This window comes from Oryctolagus cuniculus, chromosome 3, assembly GCF_964237555.1.
Source record: "Oryctolagus cuniculus chromosome 3, mOryCun1.1, whole genome shotgun sequence".
In the NCBI taxonomy this organism is placed as follows: Eukaryota; Metazoa; Chordata; class Mammalia; order Lagomorpha; family Leporidae; genus Oryctolagus; species Oryctolagus cuniculus.
The window spans coordinates 89,760,514-89,780,476 of NC_091434.1; the positions used below are offsets into that span (position 1 = coordinate 89,760,514).

Sequence of the window (19,963 nt, forward strand, 5' to 3'; positions counted from 1 at the left end):
GACTTTTTGTTTTGGTTAATAGGCATATCCGGTTCAGCCACATGGAGGAAACTACATGGATCAGAGCATTCACCAGGTGACTGCTGCCCACAGCTACAGCCTAGGACCAGATCAGATCAGTTCCTTGCGATCTCTGCCTCCAAATGTGAATTCCTCAGTAGCAACACAGACTGCTCAAACTCCGTATTTAAGGTAAGTTCTTGGGAATTGTGTTAATTTTGTAACTAAATGTTAATTTTTCATAGACTTTCAGAATGAGTATGTAGACCTTTCTCTTTATAGTAGTCGTACTGTCTTTTACTTTTAAGATGAAGGTAGAGAAATGGTTATCCAAACTCAGGTTTACAGTCTGGGTCCCTGGGACAAAATCAAGCCAACTGTCCTTCATGGGAGCCCAAGCCATGTAATCAGCCTAGGGAAGTAACCTCAGGCATCTTTATCTGCATTAGAAAACTGATGTTACTTTGACTCGTAAAAGGGAGTATTTTTGAGCTGTGGTTTAATTTTTTTATACTAAGATTAGATTTTATGAGAATCAGTTTAAATCTTTTACTATCTTTCTGCTTAACTATACAAAATGTTCATTCAGTATAGTTATGTATAAATGATCTTTAAGGCCCCTTTCCACTCTTATTCCTTGAGTAGGAATTGTAAACATTTCCTGAAAACTTAATAAACCTGTTTACATGGACATTTAATTAAATTAAAATATAAAATATTATCCTGCGTAACACTAGGAATTATGGAGAGAAAGACTAGTGTACTGTCAAAGTCAGTCTTCTGTGTTAAAAGTAGTGTATTTGGTATACATTTTTTTTATTTTTTAAAAAGATTTTATTTATTTATGTGAGAGAGAGGGAGAGACAGAGAGAAAGGCTTTCCATCCTCTGGTTCACTCCCAAAATAGCTATAAAAGCAGGAGCTGTGCCAATCCAAAGGCAGGAGCCAGGAGCTTCTTCTGGGTCTCCCTTGTGGGTGCAGGGGCCCAAGGACTTGGACCATCTTCTACTGCTTTCCCAGGCCATAAGCAGAGCGCTGAATTGCAAGAGGAACAGCCGAGGACAAGAACTAGTGCCCACATGGGATGCCAATGCCACAGGCAGAGACTTAACCTCTTGGTATACTTAAAAATTATATAGGTTTTAAGAGATTAGGTACTGGGGCCGGTGCTGTGGCACAGCGGGTTAACGCCCTGGTGTGAAGCGCCGGCATCCATATGGGCACTGGTTCGAGACCCGGCTGCTCCACTTCTAATCCAGCTCTTTGCTGTGGCCTGGGAAAGCAGTGGAGGATGGCCCAAGTCCTTGGGCCCCTGCACCCACGTGGGAGACTTGGAGGAAGCTCCTGGCTCCTGGCTTCGGATCAGCGCAGCTCTGGCCGTTGCGGCCAATTGGGGAGCAAGCCATCGGTTGGAAGACTTCTCTCTCTCTCTTTCTCTCTGCCTCTCCTCTCTCTGGGTAACTCTGACTTTCAAATAAATAAATAAATCTTTAAAAAAAAAAGGGGGAGAGAGAGATTAAGTGCTACAGTGAGTTAAAGGAACAAATAAATAGAAGTCCTGCAGTTTGCTGTGACTTTTCAGCTGTGTGTGTGTGTGGTGGTGGTTGGTGGGGGTGGTGGTGGTATGTGTTAGTAAATAAACCATTGTTCAGGGCTATCCCGAGAGTAGTTTTGGGGAGGGTTTCTCGCAGATTACACTGTTCTCTGTTTGAGAAGGAAAATTCCTTACGAAAGGAAAACTTGAAGAGTCTGAGAGAGGAAGAGGTGGATTTCCTTTGCCAGGCTGGAAGGAGAGAGTATGGGCTGAAGTGCAACCTGAGTTGGGCCTTACGGACCACAGTCAGTAACAGTTGATGTCTCCTCGAAGGATGTTTAAATATTTTTGGTGAGAGACTTTGGAGAATGCGAGTCAAATATGAGTCATTATAATCATATACTTTGTTTCTTTCCAAATATTCTTCTCTTCAAAAGGCATTTTTGTCATGATTGATCTCCTACAGTAAACTGGATAATGCAAAATAAATATGGTTTTCTTTTCAAAATTTTGTTTGTAGCACTGGACAAGACACTGCTTCCAATCCTACCTATATGAACCAGAACTCTAACCTTCAATCAGCTCCTGGCTCAGCTGCATACACCCAGCAAATGGGGATGTCTGTGGATATGTCATCCTACCAGAACGCTACCTCCAGCTTGCCACAGCTGGCGGCCTTTCCTGTGGCGGCCCCAGCTCATTCAGTTGCACAGCAGCAAACAAATTACCATCAGCAGCCTCTCCTTTAGAAACAAACCAAGCATTTTCACAAAGCCTTCATAAGTGTGTAACTCATAACCTTTGTGATTCTGACCTGAAAACACTGAAAGAAAACTTCCTCTCAACTTAGACCATGAGTAAATAAAGCACAAGGCTTATCTTCATTACAAGGCCATAAAAGATTTTTTTCAGTCCAGTTTGTTTGAAGTCGATCTTTTTTTAAGTCAGTCGTTTGACCATAGGCAGGTTAAAGATTCTTCCAGTTAGTTTTGTCTTACTTTCAAATCTTCACATAAGTCTGGTTACCCAATAAGTAGCTTTATGACACTAAACAGTATGAGAGAGGAGTGTAGCCATATTTTAAGAAACCACCGTTTCTCCCTAAAATGTCATTATAAGGGCATTGAAGGCCTTTAAATACTTTTTGTCTGCATATTTGTTTCACTTACTATGATTTTAAAAGATGAACATCTTTTTGTGTAATAGTTTAGCTTGCCAACATAGTTCCTTTTGGCTCCTTAAATTGCAGTTGTGTTTGTGGTACTGTCAGTTTTGTTCTCATTGCTGTGTTGAGTAATAATTAGCATATAATTGTCTACAGAAGCAAGAGCTATTTGGAAGGAACAAAAATGTTTTCTGTAAATGCAGATGCGGGATCCAGCACTTAGCCAGCCCCCAGTTATGCTGACGGTGGCTAAGGAATGCCCCTCCCCACGTTTCCGGTCGCTGGGGGAACGCATTTCCTTCTCTACAAGCATCCCTGGTATTTAGAGTTGCTACTGATGACCTCTTCAGGTGACTCTGGCTGTTCTATAATGACGATGTGGTCCGTTTGTTTTCCTTCCTGCAGTGTGGTGTGCACAGATGCTGCCTTTCCTCCGGGATTATATGTGACTTTGAGCCACGAAACGTTCCTAATAATTTGGTGTGATATATACCACGCATGATGAGTGTGATTATATTGACATGTTATTTCTTTAAAGAAGCAAATCAAGTAACATTGCTAATCTGCCAACATTCCAAGCTATTGAAAAAATTGTCCAATCCTTTCAGAAGTAATTCTGAGCTTTTGGAGTAGTAGCAGGTGATGGATTGCTAGAAGGCGGTGGAGTGAGGCAGTTTTTTAGTATGAATAGATTCCACATACTGTAGGAGTTAGTGATAATGCGTAGAGATTGTTTTCTCTCATTAAAAAAAAAAAGATTCATTTTATTTATTTGAAAAGCAGAGAGTTTCAGAGAGAATGACAGAGCGATCTTCCATTTGCTGGTTCATTCTCCAAACGACTGCAAGAGCCAGAGCTGGGCCATGCTGAAGCCAGGAGCCAGGCATTCCATGCAGGTTTTCCAAATGGTACTTTGGGCCATCTTCCATTGCCTTCCCAGGTACATTAGCAAGGAGCTGGATCTGAAGTGGGGTAGCCATTGCCCATAAGGAATGCCATCATTGCAGGTGGTATTGTAACTGCTGTGCCACGACACTGGCCCTGTTCTCTCTCAAAAATTTGCGCATCACTTCATCATCTACCAACTTTTCATATGACACAAGTCAGGAAATGCAAACATGTTTATGGATACATGATATTTAGAGAATGGACATTAAGTTTAGTTTTGGAAAGTTGCAACTTCTCTTGGAAGCAAAATTTCTATATTTTGTTTTTTTAAGAAAGTACTTAATGTTTCTACTAAGAATACATTTGAAGGCAGTTCTGGAAGCTTTGTTGTTCATGTGTTTATAGCAGTTTGATTGAAAATACACTCCTTTTTCAGAGAAACTTTACCATTGAATAGAATACTAAGTGTAATACTTGGTCCATGTTTAAAGGGAAAAACATGTGTTATTTGAAAACCTAATTTCTGTCATCGTGTTATTTTAGATACTAGTAACTGAAAGGAAGCTTCAGCCTTTAGTGTCTCATGTTGTGTTTTTCAACCAGTGTTTTCCTTTCAGGTGAATTCAGTTACACAGTTAACAAAACTTTTTAAATGGCACCTTACTTTTTTGGAAGAAAAAAATCTTCTTTTTAAACATATATATAAATATAAAACACCCAAAGCTGCTCTTGATAATAGTTAATGTTTGCCTAAATGGAAAATTGTATATCTTTTCTCCCAAGCTATATTTAATAAAGTTATTTTAATGTTTACTGTAAATATTTAATGTATAATTGTGGTCTGAATTGTGAAAGTTTAATTCATTATAAATCTTTGAGTCAGAATAATAAATACTGCATACCCACTAAATTGGGATCAGTGTCAATTAAGTTCAACTAACCTAACTTTTGGAATAATAAAACATGACATTTATATAAATAATGTATATTGGCATTTATTTGTGAGGTTTTGTATATGCAAAGATTTTTCTTCCTCTTAAAAATAATTTTGTTTTTGCCATATGTAAGGAATTTTGTGTTTCACATTGTTGATAGTATGAAAAATACTCTGTATTGATCTGATACTTTATTGATCTCGATAAGAAGTGCAAGATTATTTTGTATTCCTTGCCATGATCTTTTGGGTTGTATTTAAGACCCATTTATAATTAGTGTTTTCTGCCAAAGGAATTGTCTTAACTTTAGATTTCTATATATTGGGTTCATATTTACTGTTTTATATCAAAAATTAAAAAATAGTTTCTCTTTTTTCACTTATAATCTTGGTACATGGAAAGAATGCCTGGGTGTTAAAATATAACATATATATTTTAACAAATATATAAGAACATTTATTCTTACAGCTTGAAAAACATGCAGACAACCAACATTGTCTTAAAAATTTGGTAATTTGTTTATAAAATTACTGGAATAGTAAGTACAGTATTTATCATTTAGGATTTGAAATTATTTGCATCTTAAGATATTTGAAGTAGTTGATATTGGACCATATAACAAATTTTACATTTTGAAGATTATTATAGTTTCACCTTCCAAATTTAGAAAATTGACTGTAAATGTTTAAAAAAGTGACTTAGAGATTTTTAAGAGAATTTTTCTTGGTAAAACCTAGAAATTTCAAGGTTCCTGATTTCTAGGAGAGGTTTTATGATTTGTCATTGACATTGAGAAAGCCCGAAGTTATTTCTGTAGATAATAAATTATAAATAAAAAAGTACTACTTTGTCATGCTTTGTTTTTGTCAAAAGGTATTTTTCTTGTTTATTTACATCAGTTTTAATAAATAAAGGGAGGGCTCAAATTTTAGGAATTGTTTTGGTTTGATTTAGTTTTCCTTTTGAAGATTAAAAGTTTAAAAAGAAAAATTTCCCCAGCGAAATTTCTCAGACTTCTATCAAGCTAAATTTGAACTTAAGTTTTTTTTTTTTTTTAAACCTTACTGTGTTTAAAAGAGAAATTGTGTTGTTTATGTAGTGCTGTGGCATGTTCCTCCCGAATTAATGTGTACCTGGAATGTCAAAATATAACCATGGAGGGGCCAGCGCTGTGATGCAGCAGGTTAAAGCACCGGACTGCGGTGCCCATGTCCCATATGGGCACTGGTTCCTGTCCTGGCTGCTCCAGTTTCAATCGAAGTCTCTGCTATGGCCTGGGAAAGCAGTAGAAGATGGCCCAAGTCCTTGGGCCCCTGCACCCGTGTGGGAGACCCGGAAGAAGCTCCTGGCTCCTGGCTTCGTATCAGCACAACTCCGGCTGTTGCAGCCAACTGGGAAATGAACCAGCAGATGGAAGACCTCTCTCTCTGCCTCTGCCTCTGCCTCTTGTAACTGCCTTTCAAATAAATAAATAAATAAATAAATAAATAAATAAATCTTAAAAAGAAATGTAACCATTGAAACAGTGAAATTCTAGATGGCCATGCACATGAAACCTTGGCTGCAAGCAGCTTCTGCAAGCTGGCACTGTCTCCCTCGAGAGGCCGCCTCCTGCTGGAAGTCTGTCTTGACTGCCATTCCCAAGGATGGACCTTTTCAGTATAAAGCAGCCAGAGTGGCCGTCATCCAGTCCCCCTAGCAGAAGTTAGGGTCCATTCTTCTGGGTGAGGAAAGGTGAGGAGGAGTCAGATGGGTTCCTAGTTCATAGGTTGGCCCCAGGAATTTAGGGTGGAAAATGCTTGCTTTCCCTGAAAGTTACCTTTAGCAAGGTCAAAAGTGCCTGCCCTGCTTCCTTAGGCATCTCGTCTTACCATGAGAATAGTAAGGGAGTAGTGACCTTACCCTGCTGGCTCCCAGTTACTGTAAAACAAATTAGGTATCTCACCCTTCTGTTTTATCTTGTTTTTATTTTTTTTTAAATGTTTTTCCAGGCAGAGTTAGAGAGAAGGTCTTCCCTCCGTTGGTTCACTCCCCTAATGGCCGCTACGGCCTGTGCTGCGCCAATCCGAAGCCAGGAGCCAGGTGCTTCCTCCTGGTCTCCCATGTGGGTGCAGGGCCCAAGCACTTGGGCCATCCTGCACTGCCTTCCTGGGCCACAGCAGAGAGCTGGACTGGAAGAGGAGCAACCAGGGTAGAATCGGCGCCCCAACTGGGACTAGAACCTGGTGTGCCGGCACCGCAGGCGGAGGATTAGCCGAGTGAGCCAAGGCGCCAGCCTATATTTTATCTTGAACAAGCCAGACATGGTAAAAGATTGAAAATCAGGTCTTTTGTTGGGTTTTATCCCCACTGTCAATCTGATTGTCAAGTGTTTTTTTCCTCCAAAATTGTGCTTATAAACCCCACTACCACCGGCCCCTTTGGATTTTGCCTCTCGTGAAGTCCCCTATATTCACTCTTGCTGGAGGTCTCTGACTAATAAATATTGCTTTTAAATACTTTAAAGAAATAAATAAAAGAAATAGGGTCTTTGCAGTTGTAATTGGTAAGGCTCATGAAGTGAAATCATTCTGGACTTAGGATGGGCCCTACGTCCAGTGACTACTGTCCTTGTAGGAAGAGAAGACACCAAGACAACTGTGAACAATGCCTTGTGAAGATGGAGGCAGCAGCTTGAGTTGTGCTTGCCTAGGGCGAGCACCACCTGGGACCAGCAGAAGCTGAGGGAGGTAAAGGACTCTTGCATAGAGCCTTTAGAGGGGGCATGACCATGACCCTGCTCACACCGTGATCTCAGACTTCCAGGCTCCAGAACTGTGAGAGAATAAGTTTCTGTTTCCTTAAGCCCTCACATTTGTGGTTCTTTGTTACAACATTCCTGGGAAACCAATACACATAGGGAAGAGGGGACTGCAAACTGAGGACCAAGCACTTAGAACTTCTATATATTACTTAGGCTTGACATTGGAATTTGGAGAAAAATGCCTATAGTCTGGTAACACGATTGTTTTGTTTGTTTTTTAATGCTTGCTGAGCTGTAATAAAATTGCATGAATAGATGAAACTAAGGTTCCTGTGAATCTCATAATCCCATTTACTGATTTATTTTTGGTGGCATATCCACATTTCAATAATGGATAGAGCAGACATGTTCACAGTTAACCAGATTATAACTCTTCTGCATTTTTCTATCCACTTTTCTGTCCCTCTTGAGTAGTAAGTATTGAACACTGGGAGAAATGTTTAAGGCAAATAAGAAGAAACAAGAAAGCTAGCTGGATATTTCTCCACGAATGCTGAAGAACAGGTTTCATTTTGTTCTTATTTTACACCATTTAAAATCCTAATGAGAATAAAAGCTTTCCAGAAACCACCACAGCACCTGGGAAGGCAGTGGAGGATGGCCCAGGTCCTTGGGCCCTGCATCTGCATGGGAGACCAGGAGGAAGCACCTGGCTCCTGGCTTCGGATCAGCGCAGTGCGTCGGCCATAGTGGCCATTTGAGGGGGTGAACCAATGGAAGGAAGACCTTTCTCTCTGTCTCTCTCACTGTCTAACTCTGCCTGTCAAAAAAAGAAAAAGAAAAGAAAAGAAACCACCACAATAGTGATCTCTACTGATTACATTTTGGCCTAGGAAATCAGCTACCTTTTTTTTTAATTGAGGTGAAATCCCCATAGCATAAAGTTAATTTTGTTTTTACAAATTATGAAAGAGTTAGAAGGAGAGACAGAGAGATCTTTGACCCACTGGCTTACTCCCCAAATGGCCGCAATGCCAGAGCTGGGCCAGGCCAAACCCTGGAGCTTCATCCAGGTCTCCCATGTGGATGCAGAGGCCCAAGCATTTGGGCTGCCATCTGCTGCCTCCCCAGGTGGGTTAGCAGGGAGCTGGATCAGAAGCGCAGCAGTGGGGACTTGAATTGGCACCCAAGTGGGATGCTGGCATCACAGAGAGCAGTTTAACCTGTCACACCACAACACTGGCCTCCAAAATTAACCATATGAAAGTGAACAATAGCATTTATGACAGTCACAGTGTATGCAGTCACTACCTCTGGCTCCAGAACTAGACCATGTAGTGTTTGGCTTCTTTTACTTGGTACAATGTTTTTACAGTTCATTTGTATTGTAGCGTGTGTCAATACTTCCTATCTCCTAATGACTGAGTAATATTGCATTGTATATACCACAGATTATTCATTCATTCTTCTGTTGAGGGCTACGAATGCCATTTCCATCTTTTGGTTATTATGAATGGTGCTCCTATAAAGATGTGTTCATGTGTGTGAGTACCAGTTTTCAGTTTGGAAGTGGTGGGTCATGAGGTAATTCTGTGTTTAACTTTTTAAGAAACTGCCAGACTTTCCACAGCTGATCCATCTAACATTCCCACCAGTAATCATTAGGATTCCAATTTACCCACACCCTCACGAACCCTACTTTTTTTTTTTTTTTAAAGATTTATTTATTTATTTGCAATTCAAGAGTTACACACAGAAGGAGAGGCGGGGGGGGGGGGGGGGGGGAGGCGGTCTTCCATCTGCTGGTTCACTCCCCAGTTGGCCGCAACGGCTGGAGCTGTGTTGATCCAAAGCCAGGAGCTTCTTCCAGGTCTCTTATGCGGGTGCAGGGGCCCAAGGGCTTGGGCCATCTTCCAGTGCTTTCCCAGGCCACAGCAGAGAGCTGGACTGGAAGTGGAGCATCCGGGACTCAAAACCAGCGCCCATATGGGATGCCAGCACTGCAGGCAGAGGCTTTGCCCACTGTGCCACAGCGCCAGCCCCACAAATACTTTCAATTTTAAAAAAGTGATATCCATCCTGGTGAGTGTGAAGTGGTACCTCATTCTGTTTTTTATTTGCATTTCTCTATTGCCTAATACATTATATTGAACTCCTTTTCATGAGATTATTGACCGTTTATGTGTCTATTTTTGGAGAAATGTCTATTTAAGTCCTTTGCCCATTTTTTAATAGGGTTGTATTTTTGTTGTTAAGTTTTAAGAGTTCTTTATTCTGGGTGCCAGAATAAAGAACATGATTTGCATATATTTCTCCACATTCTGTAGGTTTTTTCACTTCCCTGATGATACAGTTTGATAGATTTTAAATGTTGATGAGATCCAACTTATTGTTTATTTTGTTGCATTTGCTTTCAATTTTATATTTAAGAATCCATTGCCAAATCTAAAGATTTTCTTTTTTTTTTCTTTTTGTTTTTTAAAGGCATTTTTTATTTGAAAAGAAGAGTCACAGACCAAGAGAGACATCTTTCATCTTTTAGTTCACTTCCCTGGCTGGGGCTGGGCCAGGCCAAAGCCAAGAGCCCAGAAGTCCATCCAGGTCTCCCACTATATGGGCCATCTTCCGCTTCTTTCCCAGGCACATTAACAGGTAACTGGGTCATAAGTGAAGCATCCAGGACTCAAAGAAGTGCTCACAAGGGTTGCTCGTGTTGCAGATGGTGGCGTAACCCTCTGCACCACAATGCTACCCCTATGATTTTAGTTATGATTAGGTTAGGGATGAGGGCATGGGGGTCCAATTTTATTCCTTTGCATGTGGATATATAGTTGTGCCAGAACCATTTGTGGAAGAGAATATTTGTTCACCAGCTACTTTTTGACATTATACCCTAGTGGAGTTAATTTTAGGACCAAGATTATCAAATTGTGTTGTATCAAAACCCATAGCTGTTTAACTTGGACTTCTAAGAGGTGACGGTTTTTTCTTCCTCTCATCCCTTCTGTCATGTACTTAAAGGGGAGACAAAGCTGTCTTACTAGAATCTAACTCCCAGGATTGTCCATGTAGAGGTGGTTCTTAACTCTCAAATAGATTTGTCTTCCAAGCAACTTCAGACATGTATGCATTAAAAAGCACATCCTCTAAATAGAAAAATAGGACTTAGTGCCCCAGTAAAAAATATTCTGCATTTCTTATCTGGGAAACCCTTCCTAGGGAAATTCGTCCACATGTCACTGGTCAGAACAGTGCCAAAGACTCCCTTAGCTGCAGAGGAATCTGAGAAGGTGAGTGTTCTGCACTCTATCCTTCGATAGTGATGGCTGTAAATAAGAGGAGATGATTGGGAGTGAATGTCAAGTGAGCCATTCTATAGTATCTGCCACAGAGACAGACTTGGCCAAATCTGTTTACAACCTGGTGTTTCTATTAGTGTACCTGAGTAAATATATTTGAAGTTGAATTGATCGATAGCAATTCCACGGTGAAATAAACTCCTATTACAATTCTCTTAATACAAGCATATCGTGGTTACTAGTCAGTACAATCTAGAGTTAATATATGTACACCTGACCTGATTGTCATAACTGGGACATCTTTTTTCCTTTTTTAAAAAATACACTTCAGGAGAGAAAAAGAGGGCCTTGAAAGTGGAGATGGGGATAAAAGCCTCAAAACTGCTCCTATCTCTTCAGACTTTCGAAACAGTTGAAAGAATTATTAGTATTCATTAATTCATTCAGCAGCATCAATGTATATTGCAAATGCTAAGAACTTGCATTTCCAAGGTGTAGCTGTGTTTGTGGCTTCCCCATGCACTAACTAGTTGTACAACATCAGACATTATGCTTTGGAGGCCAGCATCATAGTGTGGTGGGTTAAGCTGCACTTGTGATGTTGGCAACCCATATAGGAGTGCTGTTTTGTGTCCTGCCTATGCTCCTATCCACCTTCCTGCTAATACACCTGGGAAATCAGTAGAAGATGACCCAAGTACTTGAGTTCCTGTCTCCCAGATGGGAGGCGCAGATGGAGTTCTGGGCTCCTGACTTTGGAAGCAGGTAGTGAGGTTAAGTAAATTTCACTAGGTCATGCAGCTAGTTAAGTGGCAAAGCCAGGATTGTAAACCAGACTGTGTCTGATGCTGAGTGCTTGTCCTCACTTTACCAAAGTGACCGTGCCTAGACACATGCGAATATCCTTTCTCAGACATGGATGATATCCCAGACGACTGTTTTCACAGGCACATAGAGTGTGTGTGGACTGAATAATGAAAATGGATTTAGCAGATAGCTGCACAACACCTCACAGTGCCTGGCATTCAATAAACAAGAGTTTTCTTTTGCCTTTCTTAGCCATATAATTTATCATCTTTCTATGTTAGAGATTTAATTATTTATTTGAAAGAGTTACAGAGAGAGGGAGACAGTGATCTTCCATTCACTGGCGCACTCCCCCAGATGGCGCAATGGCCATAACTGGGCCAGGCTGAAGCCAGGAGCCAGGAGCTTCATTTGGGTCTCCCATGTGGATGACAGGGACCCGCGCACTTGGGCTATCCTCCAGTGTGTTCCCAGGCCATTAGCAGGGAGCTAGATAGGAGGAAGTGGAACATCAGGGATGCAAACCAGCACGTATATGGGATGCCAGCGTTGCAGGCGGTGGCTTTACCTGCTATACCACAGCGCTGGCCACCGTCTTTCTACTTTAACATTTCTGAAATCAGATGCACTTTACAGTGGATGAATGTGTACATCAGGATTTCATTTTATTCCTGTAAAGCTGCTTTATCAATGATACATCTTAAAATCCAAGTTGTCATTAGAACTGAAGGAATAATGGCATTTTAATAGACCAGGGCCTAGGATTCAGTGTGTGGGTCAGAAAGGCCAATGAGCTCTAATTGTTTCATTTCTAAAAATACATTAGTGTCTTCAGTGTTCAGCAAAAAATGCTTTTTGGAGGGGGCACTGTGGTGTAGTGGGTAAGGCCTCAACCTACAGTGCTGGCATCCCATATGGGCACTGGTTCGAGTCCTGGCTGCTCCACTCTCCACTGCTCATCCAGCTCTCTGCTGTGGCGCGGGAAGGCAGTGGAGAATGGCCCAAGTGCTTGGGCCCTGCACCCACATGGGAAACCCAGAAGAAGCTCCAGGCTTTCCTGCCTTCAGATTGGCCTAGCTCTGGCGGTTGCACCCATTTGGGGAGTGAACCAGGCAATAGAAGACCTCTCTCACTCTGCCTCTGCCTCTTTCTAACTCTGCCTTTCAAATAAATAAATAAATAAATCTTTTTAAAAAATGCTTTTGTATGGTTCCCAAAACTATATTCTTCTTTCTTCTGCACTGTAAACCCAGGGATTGTAGAAGGGGCACAGTGTACTTTGTTGTTTTTTGACACATGGCACAACTATTTCACAGAAAAAATAAGAAAATTAGAATTTTAATATTTGGAATTAAGCCATTTAACACTTTAATCTGAACTTTTAGAAGGATGTTTCTTTGGAGAGTTATAGAAAGAACTTTCACAATTTATGACAAGTCCTCCAAATGGCAGAATGAGGATGAAGGAGAGAGGTGATCAGATTGCTGTAAGAGTAGTTGAAGCAAATTACCCTGGATGTAGAAGAGTGTAATGTTCGCAGCTTTTAAATCTCCCTTGTGAGAGACCTGTGCATACCTGCCTGTGCCCTGAACTCCTGGAGTATTCTGTCCCCACTCAGTTATTTTGGGGTTGGTGAAGGCCATGTGTAGGCCAAAGGGGTATGAGCAGGTGGAACAGGTGTCCAGCATCTGCACAGGGGCTTCAGGGGCCTCTTGCACCTCAGTAGCTCTCACTTCCGCCCTCTGCAGAGCCACTGTGTCCCAGCCTGGAACTGCTGCTGCAGCCTGGGCCTGGCAACGGGAAGGCAGGGAGTCAGACCAGAACCACAGGCTACACGGTGGTGGAATCCACTGAGAGTTTAGAGTTGTTTGTTACCATAGCAAAAATGGCAAATATGCCTGGTAAAAGATATATAGAATAAAAAATTTGAGGAGGCTGGCATTGTTGCATGGTGGGTTAAGTAACCACCTGCAGTGCCAGCATCCCGTATGCGCACTGGTTCATGACCCTGCTGCTCCACTTCTGATCCACCTCCTTGCTGAAGTCCTGGGAGAAGCACTGGAGGATGGCTCAAGCACTTGGGTCCCTGCCACCCACGAGGGAGACCTAGAAGCTCGTGGCTCCTGGCTTCAGCCTGGCCAAGTGCTGGCTGTTGTGCTCATCTGGGAAGTGAACCAGCTGATGGAAGATCTGTCTCTCCCTCTCTCTCTTAACACTTTCAAATAAATAAATAAGTGTACTTTTTTAAAGATTGAGTTAAATGTGAATTAGCTAGTAAGTAGCATTTCAGTATAATTCACCATTTAAAAGATGTGTAGGTGTGATTCATTTTCAGTGTGATTATACATAACAGATTTTTGCATTTTTTTCCATTATCATCAGAATCGTTTGTAGGCTTCAAAAGTGTACCCAGAGAGTAGTGTTTTCCCTGGCTTCACAGCATGTAAGTTTTTTTAGGGTTAGGAAAGCAAACATCTTTATCCAATTTCTAAAAACAATTTTTTAAAAATTTATTTTATTTATTCGAAAGGCAGAGTTAGAGAGAGCTTCCATCCACTGATTCCTCCTGAAATGGCCATAGTGGCTGAGGCTGAGCAAGGCCAAAGCCAGGAGCCAGGAGCTTCATCCAGCTCACAATGAGTGCAGGGGCTCAAGCATTTGGGCCATCTTCTGCTGTTTTCCCAGGCCTATCCAGCAGGGAACTAGATAGGAAGTGGAACAGTTGGGACTTGAACCGGTACCCATATGGAATGCCAGTGCTGAGGGCGGAGGCTTAACCCACTAAGCTGCAAAACTTAAAAATTTATTTTAAATTTATTAAAATTTATAGAAAATTTATTTAAATTTTATCAAATTTTATTTAAATGTATAATAATTTTAATATCCTGGAAGTCCATGGCTTTTAACAAATTTTTTATTGGGGAAGGAGGGGTAATTCTGGAAAAGTTATTTAGAGCTAGAGAAAATAAATTCTCCAAGACAAGGAATAAAGTTTACACTGCCCCACTTCAAATCCAGCTCCCTGCTAATGTGCCTGGGGAGGCAGTGAGCCATGGCCCAAGTGCATGGGCTCCTGCATCCACATGGGAGACCAGCATGGAGTTCCAGGCCTCTCGCTTCAGCCTGGCCCAGCCCTGGAAGTTGCAGCCATTTGGGGAGTAAAACAGTGGGTGGAAGATTCTTTCTCCCCACTCTCCCACAACTCCCTTCCCCCGCCCTGTAACTCTGCCTTTCAAATAAGTAAATAAATCCGAAAAAGGAAACTGCCACTTACTATTTCCATCAGCAGTGAAGGAGAGTTCTTGTTGTAATAGGTGTGTACTAATACTGCATTGTTTTGATTTGCACGTCCCTAAACCTAAATGATAAGCAACTTTGACATGCTTATTTGCTATCTGTATCTGTCTTTGGTCATGTGTCTGTGTCTGTTCAAATCTTTTGTCTGTTTTTTGATTAGATTGTTCCTGAGTATTAAGCATTATCTGTGTATCTTATTTATAAGTTCTTTTTAAGATAGTGTCTTAGAAATATTTACTCCTAGTATGTGGCATGCCTTTCCATTCTCTTAACAGAGTCACTAAGCAGAAGTTTATAATTTTTAAAAGTTTTTCATTTTTATTTTATTTAAAAGTCAGGGAGACAGAGACATAGATCTTATATCTACTATTTACTCCCCAAATACCCACAATAAGCTAGGGCTAGGACCAAAGTCACGAGTCCAGAACACTCTACTGATCTCCCATGTGGGTGGCAGGAACCCAGAGACTTGAGCCATTATTTGCTCCTTCCCAAGGAGCACATTAGCAGGAAGCTACATTGGAAATGGAGGAGCTGGAATTTGAACAAGAACAAGACACTCCAGCAGGGGATGTGGGTGTCCCAAGTAGAGACGTGGCTGCTGAGCCAAATGTCCATTGTAGGTTTGTTTGTTTGTTTTAAGATTTATTTATTTGAAAGGCAGAGTTATAGAGAGGCAGAGGCAGAGAGAGAGAGAGAGAGAGAGAGAGAGAGAGAGGTCTTCCATTTTCTGGTTTACGTGGTCACTGGAGCTGCGCTGATCCGAAGCCAGGAGCCAGGAGCCTGCTCTGGGTTTCCCACACGGGTTCAGGGACCCAAGGACCTGGACTTGTGTGGGGAGCAACTCTGGACTAGACTAAGTTACTGGAATTAAGACTTATTCTATGCATCTGCTCTCCAACAATATGGCGCTGGGAGAGGAGGAAACAGCTTCTACACAGCTGCCTCCAGTTCAACCAATAAACTGTGGGACCTGCTCCTGATTGGAGGAGAGCAGTGTACTCGGCGTGTGGGTAGCAGAGTTGGGATTGGTGGAAGAGGACTATAAAGGAGGAGAGAGACAACATGCACCAGGAACATCTAAGAGGAACACCTGTGCAGCCCCTGAGAGAGCCGGCCGGCGGTGTGCCGCTCCCCCGCGGAAGTGGGGAAAGTGGCAGGGGGAACCGCCCTTCCACGGAGGTGGAAGGGATGGTAGCCAACCCGGGAAGAACCAGCAGCAAACCCGGGGAGGGCCGAGCAGACAAAAGAACAGCGCAGGGTCCTGTGTCGTTCCTCCACGAAGAGGGGGAGCGACAGACTTGGGCCATCTTCTATTGCTTTTCCAGGTCATAGCAGAGAGCTGGATAGGAAGTGGAGCAGCCAGGACCCAAACTTGCACCCATATGGGATGCCAGCACTGCAGGCGGTGGCTTCACCCACTGTGCCACAGCACTGGCCCCCACTCTATTTTTCATTTTGACTAAGTCCAACATACCAGTTTTTTGCTTTCTTGGATCACACTTTAGGTGGTGGTTATATCTAAAACCACCAGGGCCGGCGTTGTGGCATAGCAGGTAAAGCTGCTGACTGCAGTGCCGGCATCCCATATGGGCACTGTTCAAGTCTGCTGCTCCACTTCCCATCCAGCTCTCTGCTATGGCCTGGGAAAGCAGTAGAAGATGGCCCAAGTCCTTGGACCCCTGCACCCATGTGGGAGACCCAGAAGAAGCTCCTGGCTTCGGATCGGCGCAGCTCTGGCCATTGCAGCCAATTGGGGAGTGAACTGGTGGGTGGAAGACCTCTCTCTCTCTCTCTCTCTCTCTCTCTCTCTCTCTGCCTCTCAGTAACTGCCTTTCAAATAAATAAATAAATCTTAAAGATAAATAAATAAAACCTAACCATCAAACTCAAGAGTTGTAAAACTTTCTACTGTTTTCTCCTAGAAATTTTATAATGTTTGTATTTACTCTTCTATCTATGGCTATTTTGAGTTAATTTAAAAAATCTGAAGATTTATAAAAATAATAATGGGCTGGCATTGTGGTGCAGCAGGTTAGCCACGCCCACAATGCTAGCATCCCAAATTAGCGCCAGTTCAAGTCGCAGCCCCTCCACTCCCGATCCTGCTCCCTGCTAATGTGCCTGGGGAAGCAGCAGAAGATGGCCCACATGCTTGGGCCCCCGCTACACATGTGCAGACCTGGATGAAGTTCCAGGTTCCTGGCTTTGGTCTGGTTCAGTCCTGGCTATTGCAGCCATTTGGGGAGTGAACCCACAGATAGAAGATCTCTCTCTCTCTGTCTCTCCCTCTCTCTGTTACTCTTCTTTCAAATAAAAAAATCAATCTTTAAAAAAAAGCTTTATTAGCATATAATTCACGTACCAAACAGTTCCCATTTCAAGTATTCAATCCGTTGCACAGATGTGTGCAATCACCACTAAATTCATTTTTATAACATTTTATTCATCTCAGAAAGAAGTCCTATACACTTTAGCTACCCCAGCCCTCACAAGCACTAATCTATTTTCTGTCTCTATAGATTTGCCTATTCTGAACACTTTAGATAAATGGGATCATACTCACATTTTTAAAGTCTGTCCAAGTTGTAGCATGTATCAGTACTTCATTCCTTTGTGTGAATGAATAATAATCTCTTGTATGGATATACTATATTTTGCTTATTGAGTCATCAATTGGTAGATACTTGGGTTATGCCCATTTTGATTATTATGAATACTGCTTTATGAACATTCTTATAAACATTTTTGTGTGGATAGCAACTTTGATTTACTTTGGGTATATACCTAGGAGTGGCGTTATGAGGCCATCTGGTTTATTCATTTGAGTAACTATCACACGCTGTTTCAAAATGTCTGCACTTTTGGCCGGCGCCGTGGCTCAATAGGCTAATCCTCCGGCTGCGGCGCCTGCACACTGGGTTCTAGTCCCGGTCCGGGCGCTGGATTCTGTCCCGGTTGCTCCTCTTCTGGTCCAGCTCTCTGCTGCGGCCCGGGAGTGCAGTGGAGGATGGCCCTGGTCCTTGGGCCCTGCACCTGCATGGGAGACCAGGAGAAGCACCTGGCTCTCCTGGCTTCGGATCGACGCAGCGCGCAGGCTGCAGCAGCCACTTGGGGGGTGAACCAGTGGAAAAGGAAGACCTTTCTCTCTGTCTCTCTCTCTCTCACTGTTTAACTCTGCCTGTCAAAAAAAAAAAATTTTTTTTTAAAGTCTGCGCTTTTATACTCCTTTCAGCAGTACATTATGATTCCAGTTTCTGCACATCCTTGCTCGTACTTGCTATTATCTGACTTCTTAATTATACATTTTTTTCTAGAGGTTGTAAGGTGGCTGTCCCAGATCATTCTGTACTGCTGTAACAGGATATGTGAGACTAGGTGATTTAAATGAACAGAAACTGATTTTCTCCCAGTGGTACAGGCTGAGAAGTTCCAGACAAAGGTGCTGGCACAAGGGCCTGCTTTCTCCATCGTCACACAGGGGAGGCAGAAGGAGGGAGGCAGAGCAAGAGGGGCTCCAAAGTTGCCCCCGACTCCCAACCATGAGACTGAAGACTCGTGCAGGCCTGGTCACCTCCCAAAGGTGCCTCCTCTTCGTACTGGCACAGTGCAGTTCAATTTCCACTTCAATTTGGAGGGGACAGGCATTCAAACCGTATGTGGCCCCTTCTTGGTTTTGATTTGCATTTTCTTGCTGACTAATGATGTTGGCCATCTTTTCATGTGCCAGGTAGCCGTGGGTCTATCTTTCTTGGTGATCCTGTGTCCATTTAAAAAACTGAGTTATTTATTTTTTACAGAGTTCTAAGGGTTATTTATATATTCTAGATTGAAGTCCATTGTCAGATTTATGATTTGCAAATATTTCCTCCCATTCTGTGGGTTGGCCTCTCAGATTGTTGATAGTGACCTCTGCAACACAAAAGCTTTAAAACATTTTTTAAAGATTTATTTATTTGAAAGGCAAATGACAGAGAACAGGAGAGAGAGAGAGAAAGTTGTTCACTCCTCTGTTGCTACAATGGCTGGGGCTGGGCTGAAGCCAGGAGTCACAAACTCCATTTACCACGGAGGTAGCAGGGGCCTAAGCACTTGGGCCAACTTCTGCTGCTTTCCCAGGTGCATTAGCAGGGGGCTGGATCTGAAGTGGAGCAGCAGGGACCCAAACAAGCACTGTGCCACATGTGGGCAAGTTTTAAATTTTGATGAAGTGAAAAGCATTTTGTCTTTTGTTGCTTGTGTTTTGGTGTCATATCTAAATATTGCTAAATACAACATCATAAATATTTAATCTTGTTTTTCTAATAGTTTTGTATTTTTTAGTTATTTAAGTCTTTGATCTATTTTGAGTTAATTTCTGTATATTGTGTGTCTGAGGTAAGGATTCTATTTCTTTCCACTCTGGTGCTTATGGGAAGCATAATGCTGACATCACCACTTTATTTTTTATTTTTAAGATTTATTTTATTATTTGAAAGGCAGAGTTACACAGAGTCAGAGGCAGAGGCAGAGAGAGAGAAAGCTCTTCCATCCGCTGATTCACCCCCAGATGGCTGCAATGGCCAGAGTTGAGCTGATCCAAAGCCAGGAGCCAAGAACTTCTGGGTCTCCCATGTGGGTACAGGGGCCCAGTACTTGAGCCATCTTTCTACTGCTTTTCCAAGCACATTAACAGCGATCTGGATTGGAAGAGGAGCAGCCAGGACTCAAACCAGTGCCCATAGGGGATGCTGGTGCTGCAAGCAGGGCTTTAACCTGCTGTGCCATAGTGCCGGCCCGACATCACCACTTTTTTTTTTAATTTATCTATTTATTTGATAGAATTATATATAGAGGAAGAGAGAGAGAGATTCTTCCATCCACTGGTTCACTCCTCCAAATGGCCACAATGGCAGGGGCTGGGCCAGGCCTAAGCCAAGAGCCAGGAGATTCATCAGGGTCTCCCACGTGGGTGTCAGGGACCCAAGTACCTGAGCCATCTGCTGCTGCTTTCCCAGGTGCATTAGTCAGGAGCTGGATTGGAAGTGGAACAGCTGGGACTTGAAACAGTACTCATATGGATGCTGGCATCGCAGGTGGCAGCTTAACCCACTGAGCCACAATGCCAGTCCCAGGACATCACCACTTTAAGAGCTGACTGCTTGGTAGGGAGGAGCAGTAATCTCAGGGCTTCTGGTTTAGTCTCTGAGCGCCAGGAGCTAGATAGTCAATGCCCCATTGCTCTCATTTATCCCAGGAGTGGGGGCTGGGCAGAAGAAGCTAGCTCTCTTCTCTCTGCCATAGTTGCTCAGAACT

The 19,963-nt window shown here is 42.6% G+C and overlaps 1 protein-coding gene across 4 annotated transcripts in view; it reads left to right on the top strand.

The window, feature by feature from the left end:
* STAM2 (signal transducing adaptor molecule 2) overlaps window positions 1-7,277 on the top strand; it is a 61,612-nt gene extending 54,335 nt beyond the window's left edge. For 3 of the 4 annotated variants that reach the window (XM_051848617.2, XM_051848618.2, XM_051848620.2), the window contains 2 exons: window positions 23-192; window positions 2,055-5,364. In XM_051848617.2, coding sequence (XP_051704577.2) covers window positions 23-192; window positions 2,055-2,283 — 399 coding nt within the window. In that variant the 3' untranslated portion in view covers window positions 2,284-5,364. Of the gene's footprint in view, window positions 1-22; window positions 193-2,054; window positions 5,365-7,138 lie in introns of those variants that run through there. The other variant, XM_051848619.2, reaches the window with a different exon arrangement.
* The last annotated feature ends 12,686 nt before the right edge of the window (window positions 7,278-19,963 follow it).